Raw genomic sequence first — 26,258 nt, 5'->3', positions numbered from 1 at the left:
TAGCTGTGGGTAGGAAGGATGGACTTAAACTGAAGACCAGAGAAAAAAATTAGTGATCTGTAGCTTGCAAAAAGTGTTTAACCATCACCAACTAGACTCACCACAACTTCTGTTCCTGATGCAGTAGGAACTGTGTTCAGCCTTATGTTGTGCCCAGATAGAAAAATATTTGAACATGGATGGTCCTTGATCCCAAATCTTGTACCAATGAACATACACATTTAATGTTTGTGGTAGATACACACACAAAAAAGAACAGTGCAGCTAGGAAGTCAGCATTGATTTCTGTTCAAATAAGATACAACCTTGATCAAGCAAAAAGAAATCGCAATGCAGACAATGGAAGTAAAGACGCTGGTAGTTCTCTGGTATTTACATTTTATACAGATTTTCTAAATAATTGCTAGTTATAACAACTATAGAAAATAGTATAATAACAAAAAAAGTTGTGTTGAAAAGTTGATTTTCACTATATCAAGTGTCCGTCTTTTTCTTCGTTTTGAACAATACTAGATATGAAATATTTGGAAAGTGCTGAACAGTTCCTAAACCTGCTTGCCAATCACTGTCTTTTGCTCCTTGTCAGATTGTTGTGATCAAATCTTCTGGCAGCGTGTTTGTGAATACGATCTACACCCAGTTGCCATTCTCTGCAGGTATGTATTTTTAGGAGACATCTGTGGCATTCGTGGACGTTGACTTGGCTAGCCTAGTGCTTTGCTTCTACTCTCCGTTACATTCTTAAATCAGTTACCCTGCAGGAACCTCTTATTTTTAAAATAATTGTTTTTGCTCATCCAGCATTTTTGAGTTTGGAGATAATCGGCTATTGTTATGTAACCATTAGAGAACATCTTCTATACACACATACACTATCACGCTGATATTTCCAGACTCAAGTAGTACTGTACAAGTAAAAAGCAAATTCTGATATACATTGGGACCCAAAAACCAGGTCTACAACTTACTGAGCCATGAAGTTGCCCTATGCCTCTTCTGCCTGTTTTCATGGACATTGTTCATCATTAAAGACTTTCACTCTATCCGGACCTTCTTAGTTTCTTCCCCACTTATACAGGAAGTACAAGTACTGTATGTGTATCAACTATTTCCAGATTGGAACCGAGGACAAAATCATGTTAGGTAATTCTCACAGAGCCAAAGTCTGTTTGGACACAGAAATTCATGTTCTTCAACTTGTTCCAAAGAAATTACCAGCCTGGAGGCGTGTTCTGCCTGCTTGCTGCCTAGAATAGTAATAGACTCTTTGTACCAGATTTTAGACCCAATTCAAATTAACTCTCCTTTTTTTCTCCAAGTGATAGCTTCACACTACATGTAGCAGATGCTTAGTATAAAGAGAATCTTTGTAAATAATGGACAGTTGTTTCAATTTTTGATCACATACAAAAATGGGTTTATTGTGTTCTTTGTCCATAGCCAATGTCACTATCTTCAGGCCGTCATCATTCTTCATCCTTGTACAAACAAACTTTGGGCTTCAGGTTCAGATGCAGCTTGTACCCATCATGCAACTCTTTGTAAACGTGGACCCGTCCCACAAAGGGCAGACATGTGGTAAGTAGACTTATCTAATAAGTCTTTCCTACTGTGGAGAAGCACCATCCAGACTGCTTGTTTGGGTGGGAGACAGGCAGCAGGATCAGAGACAATCAGAGAGTTAGACTGTGATCAGGAATGGAAGCACTGCTGAGCTTTTGTAAGATTAAGCTTTCTTTCTAGGACTAAGAAGTATAAGGGTCATATTTTTATGTAATGTTTACTCTGATCAAATAAAAGTGTAGTGGTGTTTCAGACGCAGAAGCCAAAAGCATAGCCAATTAGTGGGTTTTGAAGAGTTCTGCAGGGCTCCTGAAATAACGATAGGAAAAGTAGTCAGGTTAGTCTGATATTCACAGGAAAATGTCCTGAAAGAAAGCTTTCAGAGGTACAAAGGTTGTACCAGAAATCCAGAGACATGGGTCTTGAACAAGGTGCATAATCAGGAAGGAGCAGGTTGTGACCTCACTCATTGAAATTACTTTTGACCTTGCATGGGAGATTCAAAATCCTTCTGCTTCCAACTAAGGTCTTTGTGGAAACTTCAACAATATCCAAACAGATGACTTCAAAGCCACAAGTGGCATAGTGGAAGGAACAGCAGCTGCTTTTGCCAATACCTGGAAAACCCAGGGTGACTGCCCTGATGTCAAAAACATCTTTGAGAATCCCTGTACCCTCAGCATAGAAAATGGTATGTTTGTTATAATAATATATATCTTCTACAATTAGAAGACTAAAGAAATCTGACAAAAGTAGGTAGCAGAAATGAATTCAGATTCTAAATTCCATGTTACATATAGATGAGTTTAAAATTTAAATCATAAAAGAAGATTAGTTTGAAAAACAAAGCAATTATTTAACTGTAAGAAATATTAACAGGATGTTGCGACTCATTTTAACTCATCCAATCTTGCCCACCCATTTTCTGTCAGACAAGACTGAGGTTTTCTCTTAATAAATAATAATAACACTTAAGACTATTAGAGTATTTTAGAGCCTGACAGTAGCCTTGTGAGTTAAGAAGTGAAGTGTTAAGATTCCCATTTTGCATATGGGGAAACTGAGTCATTGAAGAGGTTACCATTCCATCCTGTAAGATGCTGAGTGCCATCTAGAAGGTGTGGTGTGCTCAGAACTTTGCATGTTTGGACTGTATGTAACTTGCCCAGTGCCACACAGTGAGTCATGAATCATACTTAGAATTCATTGGTTCAAGGCTCTCAATCTTCTGTTCTAACCAATAAAGAACTTAAGTTTTTAAGGTCCACAAGCCACTCTTTCTGCTGCTAATATGAATTGAGCCATTGGTAATCTACACTGAAAATCTCCTTTTACAAAACACCAGCTCAAGTTTTACCAGCTTAATCAAAGGCAGCCATTGTGATTTAGCGTCAGTCAGTTCATGACACGTTCATATTTCTGTACAAAGAGAGTGAGCAGTTTTTTGTGTTTGAAGAAATACAGAGCCAAATTCTACTCTTTTTTATGCTTCTGCAAATCTACTGAACACAGTGGGCTTACAGTGATGTAACTGGGAAGAGAATTTAATCCATAAAGTGAAACATGAATTCATAGCATTTTCTGTTTTCACAGAAAAATATGCTCAGCACTGGTGTGGACTGCTGACTGATACTCAAGGACCTTTTGCTGAATGCCACTCAACAGTGAATCCAGATGTTTACCACACGGTACTTTGCTAGTTATTTCTTTCACCTTTATAATAGCACCAATAAGAGTCTGATCCCTGATACCAAGCACCAGGAGAAACACATACCAAATAGGAGAAGCTGGTTTAGTCACCCAATGCGCTTCTGACAAGTTCATCAGGCTACAATAACGTTTAACTGTAATTTGATTTCATGTAATCTACTCCTTCTCTAAGTAGGCATTTTTCTTTGCACTATCAGGAAGATAAGTTTACTCATTTCACTTTGAATACAACACTGTACTGACTGTAAATATCTGATGTAAATAGTAAAACTATTTTTTCCTCAAATAAAAGGAGGAACATAAAAATACAGCTGCAGGCATCTATTTTACTTCCTTGTAAAGGATTGCATCTTTCTGGCAGGTACTCAGGGTAATTTTCCTTGCAGGGAAGTAATCTAACTTTGTGTGTCTGAAACACTCTTAGACGGCTGACTGCAAAGAAAGAAATGCTTAGATTTTTATACTAATATAAACATACAGACATTAATGGGCCAAATTCTGCTGTCAGTTACATTGATGAAAATCCAGAATAAACCAATTGACATACTTCAGATCTACACTGGGGTAAATCAGAGCACCATTTGGTCCAATAGGTTGCAAAGTGAGTACATCAAGGTAGAATTTGGCCCTATAATCCATTATAAGACTAAATAGAGCCAGTGATTTTGACATGTGAATGCAAAAACTTAAAGGGAAATTTCTTTGGATGGGCAGTTCAGTGATTACTAATGAGTCTTATATGTATTCCTAGAACTGTCTGTTTGACACCTGTAACTGTGAAAAGAGTGAGGATTGTATGTGTGCTGCCCTCTCTACCTATGTCAAAGCCTGTGCTGCCAAAGGAGTCCTGTTGAATGGATGGAGGACCAATGTCTGCAGTAAGTTTTAAAACCATTCACTGGTTAAAAATGATCAGCCAGTGGGCCCTTTATACCAGATTCCAGGAAATCCAGGGCTCTCCCAGTCAAATCTTAAAAGTTTGATGGTGTCCTATCAACAATTCTCTTATGGAATCTAAGGGGTATGAGTAAGGGACATAATTAAAGATAAGTAGAAAGTTACTTAAAGAAGATGCTTCATGAGAATCATACCTACACTGAATGAAAGTCCCAAGGAAATATCAGAGAGTATAAGGCTTTGACTGTCAATTTAATATAATTAGGATGCTTCCTGTTTTATTACTTTAATATACTGATGGTGGAAGGAAGAAAATAAACAAACCAAAAAAATAATCTGTACAAATTAACATGGGTTACATTCTCCTCTTGTTTAAACTGAAGAAACCTCATTGACAGCAATGGGGTTCTCTAGTGTACCCATCTGAGATAATAATGTGGGGGTAAATTTTGTAGTAGAATCCATGTAAATTACATTATAATTGACCTTACTGCAGAATTTCATCCATTCCATTTTAATCTGTAGACATACAGGATCTGTTTCATCATACACAATATATCCAAAATTTGGCATTTATAGCCATCATTAAATAAGCTATGAATGTAACATACTTTATTTTACTCTCTCAAGCCATAACCTCGTGCCCCAAATCCCTGACGTACAGCTACGTTGTCAATTCCTGCCAACCCACTTGCCGATCTTTGAGTGAGCCCGATGTCACATGCAACATCAAGTTCACTCCAGTTGATGGCTGTACCTGTGCAAATGGAACTTACATGGATGAAAATGGCAAATGTGTGCCTGCTACTAGCTGTCCTTGTTATTACAAAGGATCTGTGCTACCTTCTGGAGAGGTTGTTCACGACAATGGTGTCATATGGTAAGAGGTTCTTTAACAAAACCCTGGGGCTGGACACTGGCAATCATGGAATCATATATATTTTATGGACTCTAGTCAAGTCAAATGAGTTTCTCTCCCGGTTTAAGAATTTACAGTGTGAAATTCACAATTACTCATGAATTTTTAGGATTGTCTTTGTTTAGAAATCTTTCTTTAATCCAGTCAACTAACTCAATTAGTCATATTTTCTCTCTGAATTTAAATGGTTTCTTTTAGATTAAAAAAGTCTACCAGTTTGATATTCCCTTTACTTAAAATGAGGAATGCTGGTGAAACGAATAACATTACAGAAGAAACTTTTTAAGTGTAATAATCTATGTCGACAAACTGACTGGGTGGCATTGTCTTAGCATAAGGCACAAGCTTGTTTGTTTTCTGGACAGCTATTGCAGAAATTATATGCAAACAATATACACAATTCTGTTGAAAGGACACTTTCTATCTCTGGCCACAAGGTGGCATTTCAGTATTCCAGATTCCATAGGAAAGACTGGCTGTATGGCAAGATAGAAGCAGCTCTCCATGTAACTAACTATGATTTGAAGCAAACATAATTCCCTTCTCTTTGTCACAGCTCTTGCACACATGGAAAGCTGGACTGTGTTAGAGTGAAACCAGAACCAGGTATAACCCTTTTAAGCTTTATTTTAATTCCCTCTCACACTTCTGAGTGAACTCTGTTTTATTACAATGATGAAGACAGCAAACATTCAAAACCCAGTAGGGAAATTAACACATCAGAAACTATTTGCATAGCAGTTTTGTAGTAGCGAGGATGTAATTTTTGAAATGCAAAGTACCATTCTTTATATTGTGGAATAGTGGAAACAAAATATGACAAGAACTCAAGGATCTAATCCACAGCAAGATAAGATCTGGTCATAGTGTTACAGATAAAAAAGAAAAGTTCCTTAGGGAGTACATAATAACCACTGAATTTCCTAAAAAGCAAAAATTACTGGATGCCAGTAACTTGATAAATACAGGGTGAGGGGTGTCCTTTTTTAATTCTTTTCCAAAAGGCAAATTTCTATGAGACTTCTTAAAAATGAAAGTCAGCCAAAGGAAGCAAACAATAAAGAAAAATAATACAGCTGTTAATATAGTAACAAGAATCAACAAAGAAATGATGGTAAGATGTATTTCTTAAGAACTGAAAGGTGGTTCAAAGCACTTATCACATATTTCAGTAGGTATTAGGTAAAACCCGAAAATATAACATACCACAGACTCTATTCTTCATACAGCAGAAGAAAAAACATTAAGATCCAAATATTCCTAATGTGCCAATGACAATTTTTTTAATGACATTCATGGCCAGGGCTCTGGCCATACTTCTGGTTCAGATGTTTAATACTACAGTTATTATCAGGTGCTTATCCAAGACATAGCTCTCAATCCTGCAGTCGCTCCTCAAACAAAAAACTCCCACTGGTGTCAGTGGGAGTTTTAACTGAATAAAGACTGCAGGATTTGGCTACAGTTACCATATCTGTGCTTGCAGAGGGGGCAATTAAACATGCAAATAACAAGTTCTGTAAATAACTGGCCATTTGTGCATGCAGTTACATTGCATGTGAAAATTATGCATATGCTGTTCTAAAATCTGTCCCATTAATTACGGCACAATTATTACAGGATTAACTGAATTGAAATATATTATATAAAGATTCAAATAGATTTTGTTTCCAAAGTAATGTGTAAATTAGTTGTAAATTTTCTGTACTAACAATAATGAAGACTTGTATTCTAAGTTTACAACTGAAGGCAATGAGCTCCTATATCTGAGGTCATTTATAATTCTAAACAAAGCCTTATGCCCAACTCCATGGCTAAAATGATTTCAGCAGACAGCTAAAATGTGTGACAGAGCAAATAAAGGTTATTGCACCAGTAACTGGAGCATTGTAACTAGATTGTGTTCCTTGGCTTAACTCTAAAATCAGGGCTCTTTGGAGGCATATTCATGACAAATAATTACTGTTGCAATAACTGATAACTTTGTGTTCGATCCCAAATATCTTACGGCTTTTGTCTCCTGCAGTCTGTGCAGCTCCCATGGTCTACTTTGACTGCAACAATATCACCGCAGGCACAATTGGATCCGAGTGCCAGAAGAGCTGTCAGACTCTTGACATGGGATGCGTAAGTGCCAATTCCTTATGCCCACTTGAAAACATTTTCATATCCTGACTGTAAGCCGGTTGTGTCGGGGCTCATCCCTCTCAGGCGCGGCGGGGAGCCAGGGCGCCTCCTAGCCCGCTGCAGTCCGGGTAGGCTTAGCCCCTCCGCAGGTGTTGAGGGGGTACAGGGTCTGTAAACAAGGTAGAGCCCCGGCCCTCTAGCCGGGGTCGGGGCTCTCAAAGTAAATAAGCCCCAGCCCGTGGACAGGGCGGGGCAGTAACAGTTCAAGCTCAGGCCTCTAGCAGGGGCTGAGCAAACACAGTATCATCCCAGGCCCTTGGCAGGGCGGGGCACCAAACACAAGTCTAATTAGCTCTGGCCCTCTGGATCAGGACAGAGCAGTGGCAATAGCCGGGATGAGGGGGAGTCTGCCACCCAGTTACAGGTGGCAGGGGGAACGCAGGCCCTCCCACTCCACTGCGTTCCAGCCCGGGGCCCTAGCAGCGGTCAAGATCCGCTGCGGTCAGTGGGGATCCTGGCCGCAACAGACTGACATGGGTTCGGGCTCTTCAGGAGCCAAACCAGGGTCGGCTACCCCCGGGCCACTTCCAGCCTCCCCCTCTCTGGGTACCTGGTCCTTGCCAGTGTCGTCTGAGGGGTCCCAGACCATGGGCTCCTCCGGGTACCGGTCGTGGGGAAGCTCAGGCCACTCCTCAGGGCATCGGGTACACGGCAGGTCAGGCCGACGTTCCTCCGGTACTGGATCTGAGGCAAGTCCAGTCAGCGCTCCTCTGGGTAATGGGCGCAGGGCAAGTCAGGCCAGTGCTCTTCTGGGTAGTGGGTGCGGGGCAGGCGGGAGCCCGGGCACCAGCATCTGTCCTCTCCGGAAGCCTGCGCCCAACTGAGTGCTGGGGCCGGGCTTTTATACTTCCTGTCCCGCCCCTTGACTTCCGGGGGGCCGGGACAGGCAGTGCTGGCTCCGCCCACTGAGGCACCTGCTCTGGCTCGTCCCTCTCAGACGCGGCGGGGAGCCAGGGCGCCTCCTTACACTGACCAAAATTAAATCTCTCACACTCTGTGCTGTTGTAGTTGAACGTTTCTTTTCCACTGCCATGATTTATTAAGTGATGTTTTCTCTATGGTTCTTACAGTACAGCACACAGTGCGTCTCTGGCTGCGTGTGCCCTAATGATCTAGTGTCAGATGGCAAAGGTGGCTGTGTACCTGTTGGGGAATGTCCATGTGTTCACAATGAGGCCTCCTACCATCCAGGAGAAACAATCAAAGTCAACTGTAACACCTGGTAGGTATATGTTGAATAGTTATGGTTTTCACAGTCCTAAAGGTACATGTCTGTGTCACTTAAACTTGAGAAGAATCTCATCTTGCTGTAGCAGATTGAAGATTTACAGCACACACTCAAGTGGGGCTCATATTCCATGCAACAGAGGGTGATGACAGATATACACATAGCCTGTGCACTAGAATTTGGTTGGCAATGGATCCTTCACTGCAAGAGGGTTAGTAGTTAGTTCCGCATTGGTATCTACTGTTGAAATCTAATATTCAGCATTAAAAAACAAACAAAAAACTAGGCTTTCTTCATTCTTTCAAACCCAAACAAGAATAGTTAGTAAATGAGCAGGACAATGGTGGGCTTTATATGCCCTCATCTCCATTAGAGCTGCACAGGAAAACTTTATACCTGCTCAGTCTATCTGCAGTCTCTCAATGGTGCATACATCTCAAAAAATTCTAAAAGGTTTTGAAATCCAAAAGGTTTTTAAATGGCTCTTAATCATAAAACAAATTAATCTTTGGGAATTAATGGGGTCTATGTGCTGTCGGTCCAGGGCTACAATGCATTACTGTTTAGCATGAGTAAGCCCTATTTCCCAGTATCATAGGTTTACTGCAGGAGTAGGCAACCTATGGCATGTGCGCCAAAGGCGGCACACAAGCTGATTTTCAGTGGCACTCACACTGCCCAGGTCCTGGCCACCAGTCCAGGGGGCTCTGCATTTTAATTTAATTTTAAATGAAGCTTCTTAAACATTTTTAAAACCTTATTTACTTTGGGTACAACAATAGTTTAGTTATATATTATAGACTTACAGAAAGAGACCTTCTGAAAACATTAAAATGTATTACTGCATGCAGAACCTTAAATTGGAGTGAATAAATGAAGACTCGGCACACCACTTCTGAAAGGCTGCCAACCCCTGGGTTACTGTATTCTGGGGATAAACAAATTCTGAATCAAATTTACGTCTGGATATATAAAGAGAAATGAATATGTTAAAATATTTTTGTTACATTTGGACTTTTTTCTCCCTCCTAGCACTTGTAAAAACAGAATGTGGCAATGCACCAATGAATCTTGCCTGGCAACCTGCTCTGTTTATGGAGATGGTCATTACATTACTTTTGATGGCAAACGCTTCAGCTTTAGTGGAGGTTGTGAATACACACTGGTCCAGGTACTGAGCTTCTTTCCTAGGATTATTACACCACTAAAAGTATCTTGTGTTCCTACATGTGGTGACCTGGCCTCTCTAACACTAACTATCACTCCCATTCTCAGGATTACTGTGGTAAGAACAGTACCAGTCTTGGAACCTTCCGAGTTATCACAGAGAACATGCCCTGTGGAACCACTGGGACCACCTGCTCAAAGGCCATTAAAGTCTTCCTAAGGGTGCGTAGCTTCTATGATAAACTGTGGGGAAGAACATGTGTATCTGGTCTCTGACATGAGCAGGATGCACAATAGATTGTCCAAGGTAGATCTCACTGTAAAAATATCCAATCAGACAGCATAACTTTTCCTAGACTTCCAAACTTGCTGCCAGCAATTGCGCTACATCTTAGGAAGAAATTCTATAGAATAATTCAGATAGTTATGGATATATTAAATCTGTTGGTTTTTTAACTGGCATTTCTTCCTATTTCAGAACTGTGAACTAGTATTCAGTGATGGAAAGTTTGAAGTGATAGAGAAGGTCCGTGGAGGGGAAGTACCATACGAGGTCCGTTACATGGGCATCTACATGGTGATTGACACTGACGCTGGACTGACTCTCATGTGGGATAAGAAAACCAGCATATTCATGAAGCTCAGCCCAGATTTTAAGGTAAGTTTAAGAAGCTTTGTGACTGAGATCAGCTCTTATGGCATTATCTCTTGAAGGAGAAAATGGAAGTGCAGTGAAACATAAGTAAGATTGCAACTGCAAGACTGAATGAATTCCTATTGCATATTTTCAGCCTTTCGGTGGTGTCTCAAAATAGATCCTTTAGAATGACCGAATGTAGTGGGGTGATAGGCTGCTTCTAAATACACCATTCATGTCCACAAATTACATAATGATTTCATAACTAACTAGTAGCAGAACATTCATTAAAGGTTATTACTAATAGGGTATATTCAAAATTAAATAAAAATAGTTAATTCGTTGTTTTTTTAAAAAAATCCTAAGAACAAAATTAGGTATCTACTTTACTCCTTTCTTCAGACAGGATTCAGTACAATAAAAAGAAGTGTATGTTTTTGGGTAAAGGCATCTTCAGGGAAAAGTGTGAGGCTGTCACTGAAGACCCAAAGTCTACATTAAATCTGAAAAGTCAGAGTTTCAGTTAATCACAGACGCTGGCAAACATGTTTTATTAGCACTCATCAGTTTGTTTGTTTCTCTATGCAGGGTCAGGTCTGTGGCCTGTGTGGGAACTACGATGGCAATGGCATTAATGACTTTACCACCAGAAGTCAGTCTGTGGTAGAAGATGTTCTGGAGTTTGGAAACAGCTGGAAGGTGTCTCCTACTTGCCCAGATGCCAAGAGCAACAAGAATCCTTGCCGTGCAAACCCTTACAGGAACTCTTGGGCCCAGAAGCAGTGCAGCATAATCAACAGCAAAGTATTCTCTGCCTGTCACTCTCAGGTATAGCAAATCCTCAGGTGGAATCCTTCTAAGCAGGGATTATATTATATACAGAATACCTTAGTTATGCACATTGCGTTGCCACTCCCTGCACTAAACATAAGGATGCTCTACCTGTTTTTTAATGTATATGTACATTCAATTGTGGAAGAAGCATCATGGGCTTGATCTGGTTCCACACTGAAGTCAATGGAAAGATTTGACTTCAGTGGGAGCTGGATCAGGTCCTTTAAGACCAAACTGGACACATAGCTAATTCCAGAAGGACTACAGAGAAATTTCACTAAGATTCATTTTCCTTTTTGCCAAGTAAGCTGGTACATCAAAGAAATACATGACACTTGTATGGATGTCATCAGATAACCCTTTTTATATGGGACAATCACAGGATGTGTTATTCTGTCCAGCAGGATTAGCTTCTGATAATACATTTAATTGATAACAGGACAATTGTTGTGCTAGGATGTACTAATCTAATTATATTATTATTTCCAATTAACTTGTAATGTTCCACAGCTGTTAGGGTAGTCATTTCTCTTATGATTACTAATGCTAGGCATGTCATAAACTTGATTTCTGCACTTGAGTTTATAAAGAAAAAGTCTTGTAATTTCCCCCCCCAACTTAGACTCTTTTTTTCCCAAAATCATAGTTTATTCTGCATGTAGTTCCATTGCTATGGGGAATGATGTTACATGAGAAAAAGAAAAGAAGGGCATCCATTTCAAACATTTGACTGAAATTTTAGGAGGAGAGAGAATTGCTATTGCAAAGCAAGATGACAAGTGCATGGAACAAAAATTAAATGTCATGTATTCTTTTTCTAACAGGTTGAACCAAATGAATATTATGAAGCATGTGTGAGTGATGCATGTGCCTGTGACACTGGGGGAGATTGTGAATGTTTCTGTACAGCAGTAGCTTCATATGCTCAAGCATGTAATGAGGCTGGCATTTGTGTTGCATGGAGAACCCCATCTATCTGTCGTGAGTATTACCCCATAACTTCATGGAGGGAAAGGGAGAAAAAGAAATAAAGAACGAGAAGGGGAAAAAAAACAGGAAGAAACGAAGAGGAGTATAGTACTGTTCCTGAGATGCACTACAATCTGGAGAATAGCAAAATAGCCCAAAGCAAACAGTAAATTATCAATAGAACTATCTACAAAACTTCCTTTTCCAATCTCTCCACACATCTCCAATTGTAGATATGATTAAAATAAAACTGTGCCCTAGTGATTGTATTAGTTGTTAAATTACTGTATTATCTAGTTACAGCTTGTGATATACCACTGCCATCCTAGATAGATAGATAGATAGATAGATAGATAGATAGATAGATAGATAGATAGATAGATAGATAGATAGATAGATGTTATCTGTCACACGGTAAGTAAATAGCAATGTATAGCAGCAGCTGAAAATTGTACGTTCCAGTTAATTGACTTTTATGCTTTCTGTCAGTGTCTTGTAGAGGCTTTGTAACATCACTACACTCAATACAACTGTAGAAGTAAGATAATCATATTGAATTAGAAACAGGATAACTACTGTTCAATACTTGCAGAATTATGCTGGTGTTATGGGATTTGTACACAACATATGGATAGCTATGAAGCACTTTAGAAACATTTTGTTACATGTAATATTTTCACTCATTTTGCCCTCTTCCAGCTCTGTTCTGTGATTACTACAACCCGCAAGGAGAATGCGAGTGGCACTACAAGCCTTGTGGGTCCCCTTGTATGAAGACCTGCAGGAACCCAAGTGGAAAATGCCTTCATGAGTTACAAGGCTTGGAAGGTAGAATGCTTTATATATATCTCACTCTACTTATAAAAGCTAATTAAAAATTCCTAAACTAAAATTCCTTCTTCTCAATATATTTAATATTTTTATTAGAATGTACAAGCCAGATTAGTGATTATGGAGTTTTCTGAATTGTGTGTAATTCTCTAAAGAGGTCATGATCTTCTTTGGGATTAAAATCCAAATTATTGCATTTAAACTCTGAGAGAAATTTATGCTATGGCAGCAATATGAATCATGTCACTCAGGGTGAAATTCCACCCCTCAAAAAGAAATCAATGCAGGGTTTAGATAGCTGTCTAGAGACACCCACAGTGTAAGAGATCCACTGTCAACATAACTCTTTTTGTTACTGCAGGCTGCTATCCAAAGTGTCCAGAGAACAAGCCCTATTTTGATGAAGATGATATGGAGTGTGTCGATCACTGTGGCTGTTACGATACCAAGGGAAAATATTACAAGCCAGGGACACCCATTCGTTCAGAAGAGAACTGTCAATCATGGTAAGCTTAGCTGTATGAGGATTTCAGGAGGATCCTAACATAATGTAGTAGCCATTAAACTCCATTGTTTGCTAACAGGAATTGGTCTTGTGCCTACTGTGCATAAATTACTAATGAGTACATAAACCACTTTTATTTCTGGGATTGGGAAGGGAAAGGATCATGATCTGAAATTCTTTCCTTTGGAGTGATTTGTTTGAAGCATATTTCTCTATTTTATTGCACATTCTGTATTTTAAAAAAAGACCTTTGTATTGCATTTAGGAAACAAATTGACAAGGTATTATTGAAATCATTATCTAAAATTGTTCTATAGCTTAATTCTGTTCATTTGTTTTTGTTATTGTCCTGGCATGTATCTGTCTACAAAAGTCCTTCAGTATTTTTATGTTTTATTTTTTGTAACTGATTTCATTACATAGATATTTACTTAGGGATATATTCTGATATGCTTCTCATGCTGAATAGCAAGTTACTCCACAAAGTCAATAGGACTACTTGCGGAGTACAGTGTTAGTCTGTGTGAACAAAGGTAACTGAATTTAGCCCTTAACTAGTAAGTCAGAAATCCCTATCTTTGTGCACAACCTGAGTAAACTGACTGTGTTCTCACAGGGGTGTACCACTAAGGTCTGAGGAGAGGGTAATCCTCCTCACTAGGCTGCAGAGCAGCTAAAGAAACTCTCTGGCAGCTATTTCAACCTAAGAGCAACAGTAATTCCTCCACCACCATCCCTGCTGCACTTCCCCTCCGATAGGGGGAAGTGGTCAGTGGATCCCTTCCTGCAGCCTCCAAAACCTTCTTCTGTGGCATCATGGAAGGGATGCAGTGCAGGGTATTGTTAGTAGACACAGATGGTGTTACAAATCCTGTCTGCAGATTGAAAGGAGCCTGCCCATCCTGCCTTTCTGTAGCTGAAGTGCACCGGTCTGAGAGCTCAGGGCCCTCCTATCACAGAATGGATGAGAACATGACTTGGAGAAAGACTAGGTCTTTTTGAGCTTACCCACACAACTTTTCTCCATGAACTTCGTTTTGTTCCTTGGGATGTAAATGCAACAGAAACAGTTAAAACAGTAAAATGTATGTGGTTATCTTTTATGCATCTTCAGTCCCATATTTCTTTTCTCTTTTTCCCCCCAGTGAATGCACAATGAATGGCATTAAGTGTGAATATGATGAATATGGTATGTTGACAAAGCAGCTTTTATCTGAACATAAAATTTTTGGAACAATCCATTCCATATTACAGGAAATCTAATGATGACATTCTCCTTTGGTTTACAGAATGCCACTGCACATATGATGGAAAGCAATATGAGTATGAGGATGTCATCTACAACACTACAGATGGTACTGGCGGGTGTATCATTGCAACTTGTGGTCACAATGGAACAATTGATAGAAAAGTCTATGCATGTTCTACACCCTTAACCACAACACCATTTTCATTTTCCTCTTCAACACCTATATCCACCACTACAGGTATATTTTTAATGAATACATGAGCTCACTGTACTCTTAATTGCTGCTGAGTGAAATTTACCTACCAAACCATGCTTATAACTCTAACGAATGGATTGGAAACTCAAAAACTAACAAGACCTATTTTTATTTGCATTTTGTATATTTTACATAGTTTTGGTCATAGCTAGAAAACAAATTGAAACATGAAAATATAGAAAATAAAAACACTGGGCATGATTTTGATATTATCTTTGCTCAAATTCAGACAGATTCATTAGAAAACAATCCCATAGGTATTTTATAAACTGTTGTGGTAACTGATTCTATACCATTATTTTTAAACTGCTATATAGAAAATTTCCACAGCTAGTAATCAGCACAGTCATAGAATCATTCCCTATTATTCATTTATTAAATTGCAGAATGACTAATTTCTCCTAAAATCCCAGTCAGTATCATAGTATTTTGAAAATGCGGTTAGTAAATGGATAGCTCAGACTGCAGTACTGAGATACTATGTGTTTCACCTCTAGATCTCTGGTTCAATCTGTCCCAGATTGGTAATGCCTGAAAGTCATGACCATCTGATGGCTGTTTGGTAGCACACATGAGATTAGTTAGTGATTTTAGTATAGTTCTTAGTGCTACATCACAGAAACTGCCAGCGTAATTGGCATTAACTGGCAACTTTTCAGAAGTTTCAGAGAGGCCTGCATTGAATCAGCAAGGAGCATGAACTACTCTCTCCACCCAAGAGATGGTCTCTTACAAAGAGACTTGAAGTACATTAGGGCAGCATAAGGAAACTTATACCCCTGATTCAACCCTGCAGTAATTGTTCTATGAACAAATAGAGAGGAGTGCAAGCAATGTGACATGTTGATGAGCAGTAAATTTATATAACAAATAAATTAAGTGCATATGCGGCCTACTCCAAAGTTCATTGAATTCAACTATGTCTTTCCATAGCTTTCCATAGCTTCAGTGGGCTTTGGATCAGGGCCTTAATGTTCATGAGAAGGTGCAAACATGCTGCATGACATAGAAAATGTTATGCATAGATGTTTTTCCCCAAGTGTGCAAATTATGCATGTGTAACTTAGGCAACTATTTTTGAAATTTTGATAATTACTTTTTATCCTAGCACATCACAAGAAATAATGGAAATGCCCTTGGAACTGATAAATCCAGGCATACCAGCAAATTCATATGTTGCAATTGTTTTCATTATTTGAATGGATATTCATTATAATTTAACTAGCGTAATAAATGAATATATTTTTGAGCTCAGTATACTAGCTCATGCCCTTTGTCAAGTGCCTAGACAAGCCCCTCTTCCTACAGCTGATAGCTCACATCATACCCAGTCTATTTGGTATAATAGAAAGGAGAATATTTGCTTGAATTTCTTAGTATTTTTTATTTAAAATTGAAAGTTTCATACTAAATTTTCATTCTTTTTGGTTTTTAACCACAGTGACACCAACTACATCAGTCTGTGTTCGTGAAGTATGCCAGTGGTCACAATGGTATGATATGAGCTATCCAGGGTCTGGGATCAACGATGGAGATTTCGAAACATTTGATAATTTAAGAGCCAAAGGTTACAAAGTTTGCAAAGCTCCAAAGGCTGTTGAATGCAGATCTGAGAAGTTCCCTAACACACCATTAAGTGAACTAGAGCAAAAAGTAGAATGTAGTACAACAATGGGACTAATATGTTATAATAAGGATCAGCATCAAATGATCTGCGACAACTTCCAGATAAAAATATTATGCTGTAGCTTTGTACCATGTGAATATACAACTCCTGCTACCACAACACCTGCAGAGACTACAATATCCATCACAAAAACGACCACTTCAGAAACTACTGTAACCAGTATACCTTCAACAACTACAGCACTACCTACCACCACAGAACCTAAAACAACTACTCTTTCAACAAGTACCATGACCTCCAAAACTCCTTCAACAACTCCAGTCACAGAAACAAGTGTGTCAACTTCAACTCTTAGAACCACAGCTCCATCAACAACAATCCCTGAAACAACTGCTAGCCCTTCAACAGAAACTGTATATACTACAGGAGAAATCACATCCATAACACCTTGTAAATCAAAATGCAAATGGTCTGAATGGCATGATGTCCATTTTCCCAGCCTGGACAATAAAGGAGATTCTGAAACATATGATGATATTAGAGCAGCAGGAAAAGTGATCTGCAGCAAACCTGAAAATATAGAATGTCGAGCCGAGAAATTCCCAGAAAAATCAATTGATAACATTGAACAAATTGTCCAGTGCAATGTATCCTTTGGACTTATCTGCAGGAATGAAGATCAGGAAGGAGTGCTCCAAATGTGTTATAACTATCAAATAAAAGTATTGTGCTGTGATGATTTTAGTCATTGCCCATCCACATCCACTACTACAGAAACAACAACAACTGCAGGCATAACTATTGTTTCAACAGAACCTTCCACCCAGACTCCTACAACTACAGAAACTACAACTTCAGCCATAAGAACTATACCTTCAACCACCACCACAACGGAAACCACAACCAAAGAAGTTAAAACAACTACTCCTTTAACAACCACCCCTATCGAAACTACAACAATCACAACTACACCTTTCACTACCACAACCACAGAAACTACAACTACTCCAGGCACACCCATTGTTTCAACAGAAACTTCCACCCAGACTCCTACAACTACAGAAACTACAACTGCAACCATAAGAACTACACCTTCAACCACCACAACAGAAACCACAACCAAAGAAGTTAAAACAACTACTCCTTTAACAACCACCCCTATCGAAACTACAACAATCACAACTACACCTTTCACTACCACAACCACAGAAACTACAACTACTCCAGGCACACCCATTGTTTCAACAGAAACTTCCACCCAGACTCCTACAACTACAGAAACTACAACTTCAACCATAAGAACTACACCTTCAACCACCACCACAACAGAAACCACAACCAAAGAAGTTAAAACAACTACTCCTTTAACAACCACCCCTATCGAAACTACAACAATCACAACTACACCTTTCACTACCACAACCACAGAAACTACAACTACTCCAGGCACACCCATTGTTTCAACAGAAACTTCCACCCAGACTCCTACAACTACAGAAACTACATCAACAGTAGGAACTACACATTCATCCACCACCAGCATAGAAACTACAGCAGTCACAACTACACCTTTCACTGCCACAACCACACAAACAACAACAACCACAGGTACTACACCCATGACAACTCCTCAAACTACTACTACAATACCAACCACTAGTCCAATAACCTCAACACCAATTCTGGACACTTTTACAACTACAGCTACTTCATCAACCAATACTCAAACCACCACCACCGAGTTTACCACAATAGTAAATAAAACCACTACACCAACAACCACTGAAATCACCACGGCTGCAACTGCTACACCTATTTCAACAACAAAACCTACATCATCAATAACAGTAACAACTACTCCAGCAATAACCACAATCTCAGAAACTACAACAGCTGTGACAACTGTTTCTCTAACAACTGCTGGTTGTATTAAAGAACTATGTGAATGGTCACAATGGTATGATATAAGTTACCCAGGGTCTGCTATCAATGATGGAGATTTTGATACATTTAAGAATATAAGGGCCAAAGGATACAAAGTATGCAAAGCTCCAAAGGCTGTGGAATGCAGAGCAGAAAGATTCCCTAACATACCATTGAATGAGCTGGAGCAAAATGTAATATGCAGTAAAACAGAAGGGCTGATATGTTATAATAAGGATCAACTTCCACCAATCTGCTATAATTACCAGATCAAAATTGAATGTTGCCGAAATGTAATTGTATCATGCCCACCAACCACCCCAGCCACTACAACAACAGTAACAACCACTCCAGCCACTACCTCAATTGTAACAACTACCCCAGCCACTACAACAACAGTAACAACCACCCCAGCCACTACCCCAATTGTAACAACTACCCCATCCACTACTCCAATGGTAAAAACCACCTCAGCAACTACAATGACAGTAACTACCATCACAACAATATTAACAACCACTCCAACCATTACCCCAATAGGAACAACCACCTCAACTACTACCCCAATAGAAAGAACCTCCTCAGCCACTACCCCAATAGTAAAAACCACCCCAGCCACAACAACAACAGTAACAACCACTCCAGCCACTAAAATGGCAGTAACAACCACCCCAGCCACAACAACGACAGTAACAACCAGGACAACAGCAACCACAAAAAAAATTATAACCCAAATAAAGACAACTAATACACCTCGAACAGAATCTATACAAAAAGAAACGACTCAAGGAACATCAAGTACAACTAAAGAAACAACACTGGTGAGTAAAACAACACCAGAAAGAACTCCAGTCACAACAACATCAACAATCTCCACAACACTGCCAACTACCACAACTGTAGAAACCACAACTATTGAAGCTACCCAAAGCACAACCACTACAGGTAGCACCACTCTACCTACCACAGAAATCCCCACAACATCGCCAAAACCCACAACTCCAGGAACAACCACTTCCTCCACTACAAAGTGTCAACCAATATGCACATGGTCCAAATGGTTTGATGTAGATTTTCCCGCTTCTGGACCTAAAGAAGGAGACACTGAAACCTATAACAACATAAGGGCAGCAGGAGGGAAAATCTGCGCAAAGCCTGCAAATATTGAGTGTAGGGCAGAAAACCACCCAGACATAAGCATCGAGGATGTTGGTCAAATTGTGCAGTGCGATGTCAATTTTGGGCTTTTGTGCAAAAATGAGGATCAAATTGGTAAATTTAAAATGTGTTTGAATTACGAGGTACGTGTTTTGTGCTGTGAAGAAAACCTTAACTGCCCAACCCCATCCAGAAGTATTGCAACCACAACTATACGTACACCACCAACTACAGTCACAAAAACCACCATTGAAGTCACAACTTCTACGAAACCACCAGGCACAGAAACACCAGGAACTACCACTGCTGAAACAACTTCAATCACTACACCTAAAACAACAACCAGAAGCACAACGGGCACCACCTCTCTGCCTACCAAAGAAATAACCACAACATCAACGATCTCCACAACACTGCCAACTACCACATCTGTAGAAACCACAACTAGTGAAGCAACCCAAAACACAACCACTACAGGTACCACCACTCTGCCTACCACAGACATCCCCACAACATCGCCAATACTCACAACTCCAGGAACAACCACTTCCTCAACTACAAAGTGTCAACCAATATGCACATGGTCCAAATGGTTTGATGTCGATTTTCCCGCTTCTGGACCAAAAGAAGGAGATATTGAAACCTATAACAACATAAGGACAGCAGGAGAGATAATCTGCGCAAAGCCTGCAAATATTGAGTGTAGGGCAGAAAACCACCCAGACATAAGCATCGAGGAAGTTGATCAAATTGTGCAGTGCGATGTCAATTTTGGGCTAGTGTGCAAAAATGAGGATCAAATTGGTAAATTTAAAATGTGTTTGAATTACGAGGTACGTGTTTTGTGCTGTGAAGCAAACCTTAACTGCCCAACCCCAACCAGAAGTACTGCAACCACAACTATACGTACACCACCAACTACAGTCACAAAAAGCACCATTGAAGTCACATCTTCTACTAAACCATCAGGCACAGAAACACCAGGAACTACCACTGCTGAAAAAACTCCAATCACTACACCTAAAGCAACCAGAAGCACAACGGGCACCACCTCTCTGCCTACCAAACAAATAACCACAACGTCAACAATCTCCACAACACTGCCAACTACCACATCCATAGAAGCCACGACTAGTGAAGCAACCCAAAGCACAACCACAACAGGTACCACCACTCTGCCTACCACAGAAATCCCCACAACATCGCCAATACCCACAACTCCAGGAACAACCATTTCCTCCACTACAAAGTGTCAACCAACATGCACATGGTCCAAATGGTTTGATGTAGATTTTCCCGCTTCTGGACCAAAAGAAGGAGATATTGAAACCTATAACAACATAAAGGCAGCAGGAGGGATAATCTGCGCAAAGCCTGCAAATATTGAGTGTAGGGCAGAAAACCACCCAGACATAAGCATCGAGGAGGTTGGTCAAATTGTACAGTGCGATGTCAATTTTGGGCTTATGTGCAAAAATGAGGATCAAATTGGTAAATTTAAAATGTGTTTGAATTACGAGGTACGTGTTTTGTGCTGTGAAGAAAACCTTATCTGCCCAATCCCAACCAGAAGTACTGCAACCACAACTATACGTACACCACCAACTGCAGTCACAAAAACCACCATTGAAGTCACAACTTCTACTAAACCACCAGGCAAAGAAACACCAGGAACTACCACTGCTGAAACAACTCCAATCACTACACCTCAAATAACAACCAGAAGCACAACGGGCACCACCCCTCTGCATACCAAAGAAATAATCACAACGTCAACAATCTCCACAACACTGCCAACTACCACATCCGTAGAAGCTACGACTAGTGAAACAACCCAAAGCACAACCACAACAGGTGCCACCACTCTGCCTACCACAGAAATCCCCATAACATCGCCAATACCCACAACTCCAGGAACAACCACTTCCTCCACTACAAAGTGTCAACCAATATGCACATGGTCCAAATGGTTTGATGTCGATTTTCCCGCTTCTGGACCTAAAGAAGGAGATATTGAAACCTATAACAACATAAGGGCAGCAGGAGGGATAATCTGTGCAAAGCCTGCAAATATTGAGTGTAGGGCAGAAAACCACCCAGACATAAGCATCGAGGAGGTTGGTCAAATTGTGCAATGCGATGTCAATTTTGGGCTTATGTGCAAAAATGAGGATCAAATCGGAAAATTTAAAATGTGCTTGAATTACGAGGTACGTGTTTTGTGCTGTGAAGCAAACCTTAACTGCCCAACCCCAACCAGAAGTACTGCAACCACAACTATACGTACACCACCAACTGCAGTCACAAAAACCACCATTGAAGTCACAACTTCTACTAAACCACCAGGCAAAGAAACACCAGGAACTACCACTGCTGAAACAACTCCAATCACTACACCTCAAACAACAACCAGAAGCACAACAGGCACCACCTCTTTGCCTACCAAAGAAATAACCACAACATCAACCATCTCCACAACACTGCCAACTACCACATCCGTAGAAGCCACAACTAGTGAAGCAACCCAAAGCACAACCACTACAGGTAGCACCACTCTACCTACCACAGAAATCCCCACAACATCGCCAATACCCACAACTCCAAGAACAACCACATCCTCCACTACAAAGTGTCAACCAACATGCACATGGTCCAAATGGTTTGATGTCGATTTTCCCGCTTCTGGACCTAAAGAAGGAGACATTGAAACCTATAACAACATAAGGGCAGCAGGAGAGATAATCTGCGCAAAGCCTATAAATATTGAGTGTAGGGCAGAAAACCACCCAGACATAAGCATCGAGGAGGCTGGTCAAATTGTGCAGTGCGATGTCAATTTTGGGCTTATGTGCAAAAATGAGGATCAAATTGGTAAATTTAAAATGTGCTTGAATTACGAGGTACGTGTTTTGTGCTGTGAAGAAAACCTTAACTGCCCAACCCCAACAAGAAGTATTGCAACCACAACTATACGTAAACCACCAACCACAGTCACAAAAACCACCACTGAAGTCACAACTTCTACTAAGCCACCAAGCACAGAAACACCAGGCACTACCACTGCTGAAACAACTCCAATCACTACACCTCAAACAACAACAAGAAGGACACCAGGCACCACCTCCCTGCCTACCAAAGGAATAACCACAACGTCAACCATCTCCACAACACTGCCAACTACCACATCCGTAGAAACCATAACTAGTGAAGCAACCCAAAGCACAACCACTACAGGTAGCACCACTCTACCTACCACAGAAATCCCCACAACATCGCCAAGACCCACAACTCCAAGAACAACCACTTCCTCCACTACAAAGTGTCAACCAACATGCACGTGGTCCAAATGGTTTGATGTCGATTTTCCCTCTTCTGGACCTAAAGAAGGAGACATTGAAACCTATAACAACATAAGGGCAGCAGGAGAGATAATCTGCGCAAAGCCTGCAAATATTGAGTGTAGGGCAGAAAACCACCCAGACATAAGCATCGACCAAATCGGTCAAGTCGTGCAGTGTAATGTCAATTTTGGGCTGATGTGCAAAAATGAGGATCAAATCGGTAAATTTAAAATGTGTTTCAACTATGAGATACGTGTTTTGTGCTGTGAAGAAAATATAAATTGTCCTGAAACAACCTCAATTTTGCCAACAACGCCCACACGAGTAACCACGCCAATTATCGCAAGTACACAAACAGAAACAACAGAAGTAACCATGAGAACTACTCACTGCTTTTGCCGAATTGAGGACACTGTTTATGTACCTGGTAAGTCTTTAACAATCCATTAGAATATATTTAAAACAGATTTTATGTCATTTTTAGCAGATATTTTAATTACAGTATGGATTGGAATTATATTAAAATTTGACATAGATTGAACTAGTGCAGATTTTTCAATGATTATTTTATGTTTTATCTTTGTATTTTGTATTTTGTGTATTCTAATGGTTGTTTTTTATAGGTGAAATGATTTACAATGAAACAGACAAGGATGGATGTAATTTTTATGCCATTTGTAGTAAAAATTGTTCAGTGGAGCGATTTAAGGGACCATGTAAATCAACAACTCCAGCAACACCTACACCTATACCTACAACGTCAACCTCTATACCAACTATGACTCCCACTGCAACAGTTAGTTCAACCACTAAAATTGAGTGTCCTGATGCTAAACCTCCCAGAAAGGTATCGATCTCTTATCTTGTACAGCCTTGAAAATACCTTTAACATTAATGGGACTTGCAGGAAAGGACATTATAAATTATTCAAAACTGAAAGACCGCATATTTTTTAAACAATTCTTGCGGTACAGAATGTGCAAAATTGGTATAAACTCTTGTATGCTAGTCTGAATATTACCGGTTAACTTGTACAACCTGATATCTGCACATTTCGAAGAGAATTAATCTTCCAAAATATTTTTATTGCAAAGGAAGCGGATAGCTATTTATTCTCTCCATTCTGTAATGACCAATCTTGCCCCTTCTGTACACTGGAGTAAGAGATGGGGATGCCTCTTACTTCTGGGTATGATAGCTCTACACTGGACTGAGAAATCTTGAGTCTGCTAAAGATAGTGTGGAAAACTCTGTGTCTTTGGGCCTACTCTACATTGTAACCCACAGAGATGCTTACGGTGTGATAATCTCCTTTGTGCCTTGACCAACATCCCTTTGCATAACCCAAGCTCTCACTCTTTCTCATGATGGCCTTTGGGCAGTAGTATCATACACGTTGCAAGAGCAAAGGGGCAATATGATTCCTCTGGGTTAAAAGACACCTTCAAAGATTACCTCTACAGCCTTGGTGTAGGTGGGAGTTTCAGAGAGGATGTCACTTCCTCCCTACTCTTATCATCAATGGGGAGAGGTCTGTCATGCTAACATGGGTTGCTTCTCTCCTGACTGACAACTCCATTTCTGATGTATAACGCAGTCGAGATCTCCAGGCTTTGTTGCTCATTTAAGTTTACACTGGCTGAGTCTCAACAGAGACTCACATATGAAAAATAATGGAAGTTCTGTGCATGCACTGGTGCACTGATGTCATCTACAAGAATTGTGTGAGGAAATGTGTAGGGTCACGAACTCCTCTCCCTTTGCCACAGTCCAGATTTAGGGCACTCAGAGAAGCTACAGAGCTTCCCCTGCCCTCCTCAGTATTCCCGTGGTACTGTGTGTCCAAGAAACCTGACTATGCTTTGGAACACCAAATGGTACATTGCCACAGAGCACCATACTGCCAGGGTTTAATCTTAAGGTTTTCTTTTGCCATAGACACAAAAGTAGTAGGAATATTATCATAAGGCAGAGCAGAACAAATGCCTGTAGACAAGGCTGCATAACCCTTTCCATTATAACTGTCTGTTTTCAGTTTTTTATAAGTTTCAACATTTTCTTTGATTAGCTGCTTTAGGTTGAATTGTTTTAGAAGGTTTCAGCAAAAACAGTGCCACTACTGCTCATCTATTTGTAGTGTAAAATGTACTGCACAATAACTGTCACCAACATTTCCAAAACATGGATTCAAACATTAGAGAGCAGAAATATATCATAAGAAACATACCCCCCAAACACTGTAAGCATCATAACATTTTGGAACTAAAATCTGTATAAAGTTCAAAGCTAATTGTAAGCTCTTGTGACACCACTTTTTTTTTTTTAAACAGACAGGTGAAACATGGAAGATATCCAACTGTACCACTGCAACTTGCGAGGGTAATAACAAAGTTGTTATACAGAAAGTGGAATGCCCACCTGTCAAGAAAATTACTTGCGCCAACAGATACCCACCAGTAAAGGTCTTCAGTGAGGATGGCTGCTGTTACCACTATGAATGTGAATGTAAGTGACAACTAAATTAAGAAAGAACATCGCTGAAAATACACAAAATACTTAAATAGAATATATGGGGATTTGTTTTTCATGGTTCCAGGGCTATCTAGAAGGTTGTGTTACTGACTTAATTTTCTTGTAAACTTATTTTAGTCTGAGATCTACATTTTTCCTCTTTACCAGGTGTCTGTAGTGGCTGGGGTGACCCTCACTACATTACATTTGATGGAATCTATTACACATTCCTTGACAACTGCACATATACCCTGGTGAAGCAGATTACCCCTAAATATGACAACTTCCGTGTTGACATTGACAATTACTTCTGCAATGCGGAAGATGGACTTTCCTGTCCTCAGTCCATTATTGTTTATTACAAGTACACAGTGGTAGTGCTGACACGTGAACTCTCTAATGGAGTGATGGCTAATAAGGTAAAATATAATTCTTTAAAGTTTTTGCATTGTTTCTTTTAGTTTCCTATTTCAGCAAAACAGAAATAAGGTGTACAGGCATTTGTCTGAACCTCATGTGAAATACTGAGGGCATTTGTGTTCATTATAGCACAGAAATGCTTAGGCAGAAGGCATCATAGAATAAAAAATATTATGCCAATTCTCAAGAAGCAAACATATAATAGAAGGTTTAGGGAGCTAGAGCTATCCTTACTGGAAAAAATAGAAAATTATGAAAGAGGTGGATGCATTTGTCAGAGTTAAATTCCCAAGAGTGAAGAAGTTCAAAAACTAGGGAACATGTGG

The 26,258-nt window shown here is 39.9% G+C and overlaps 1 protein-coding gene across 1 annotated transcript in view; it reads left to right on the top strand.

Annotated features, from left to right (window-relative positions):
* The window catches only part of MUC5AC (mucin 5AC, oligomeric mucus/gel-forming), a 54,795-nt gene that overhangs the window by 14,060 nt on the left and 14,477 nt on the right, over positions 1-26,258 (top strand). The window contains exons 13-34 of the mRNA XM_030560640.1: positions 587-656; positions 1,441-1,578; positions 2,090-2,254; positions 3,157-3,251; positions 4,025-4,151; positions 4,801-5,050; positions 5,646-5,695; positions 7,116-7,216; positions 8,347-8,498; positions 9,537-9,675; positions 9,780-9,893; positions 10,150-10,329; positions 10,897-11,136; positions 11,967-12,123; positions 12,811-12,939; positions 13,304-13,448; positions 14,593-14,636; positions 14,737-14,934; positions 16,394-23,428; positions 23,625-23,848; positions 25,332-25,506; positions 25,681-25,931. Of these exons, the coding sequence (XP_030416500.1) occupies positions 587-656; positions 1,441-1,578; positions 2,090-2,254; positions 3,157-3,251; positions 4,025-4,151; positions 4,801-5,050; positions 5,646-5,695; positions 7,116-7,216; positions 8,347-8,498; positions 9,537-9,675; positions 9,780-9,893; positions 10,150-10,329; positions 10,897-11,136; positions 11,967-12,123; positions 12,811-12,939; positions 13,304-13,448; positions 14,593-14,636; positions 14,737-14,934; positions 16,394-23,428; positions 23,625-23,848; positions 25,332-25,506; positions 25,681-25,931 (10,179 nt within the window). The remainder of the gene's footprint in view (positions 1-586; positions 657-1,440; positions 1,579-2,089; positions 2,255-3,156; positions 3,252-4,024; positions 4,152-4,800; positions 5,051-5,645; positions 5,696-7,115; positions 7,217-8,346; positions 8,499-9,536; positions 9,676-9,779; positions 9,894-10,149; positions 10,330-10,896; positions 11,137-11,966; positions 12,124-12,810; positions 12,940-13,303; positions 13,449-14,592; positions 14,637-14,736; positions 14,935-16,393; positions 23,429-23,624; positions 23,849-25,331; positions 25,507-25,680; positions 25,932-26,258) is intronic.

This window comes from Gopherus evgoodei, chromosome 4, assembly GCF_007399415.2.
Source record: "Gopherus evgoodei ecotype Sinaloan lineage chromosome 4, rGopEvg1_v1.p, whole genome shotgun sequence".
In the NCBI taxonomy this organism is placed as follows: domain Eukaryota; kingdom Metazoa; phylum Chordata; order Testudines; family Testudinidae; genus Gopherus; species Gopherus evgoodei.
The sequence above is the reverse complement of the archived record's forward strand: the minus strand, read 5'-3'. Positions and strand labels throughout refer to the sequence as shown.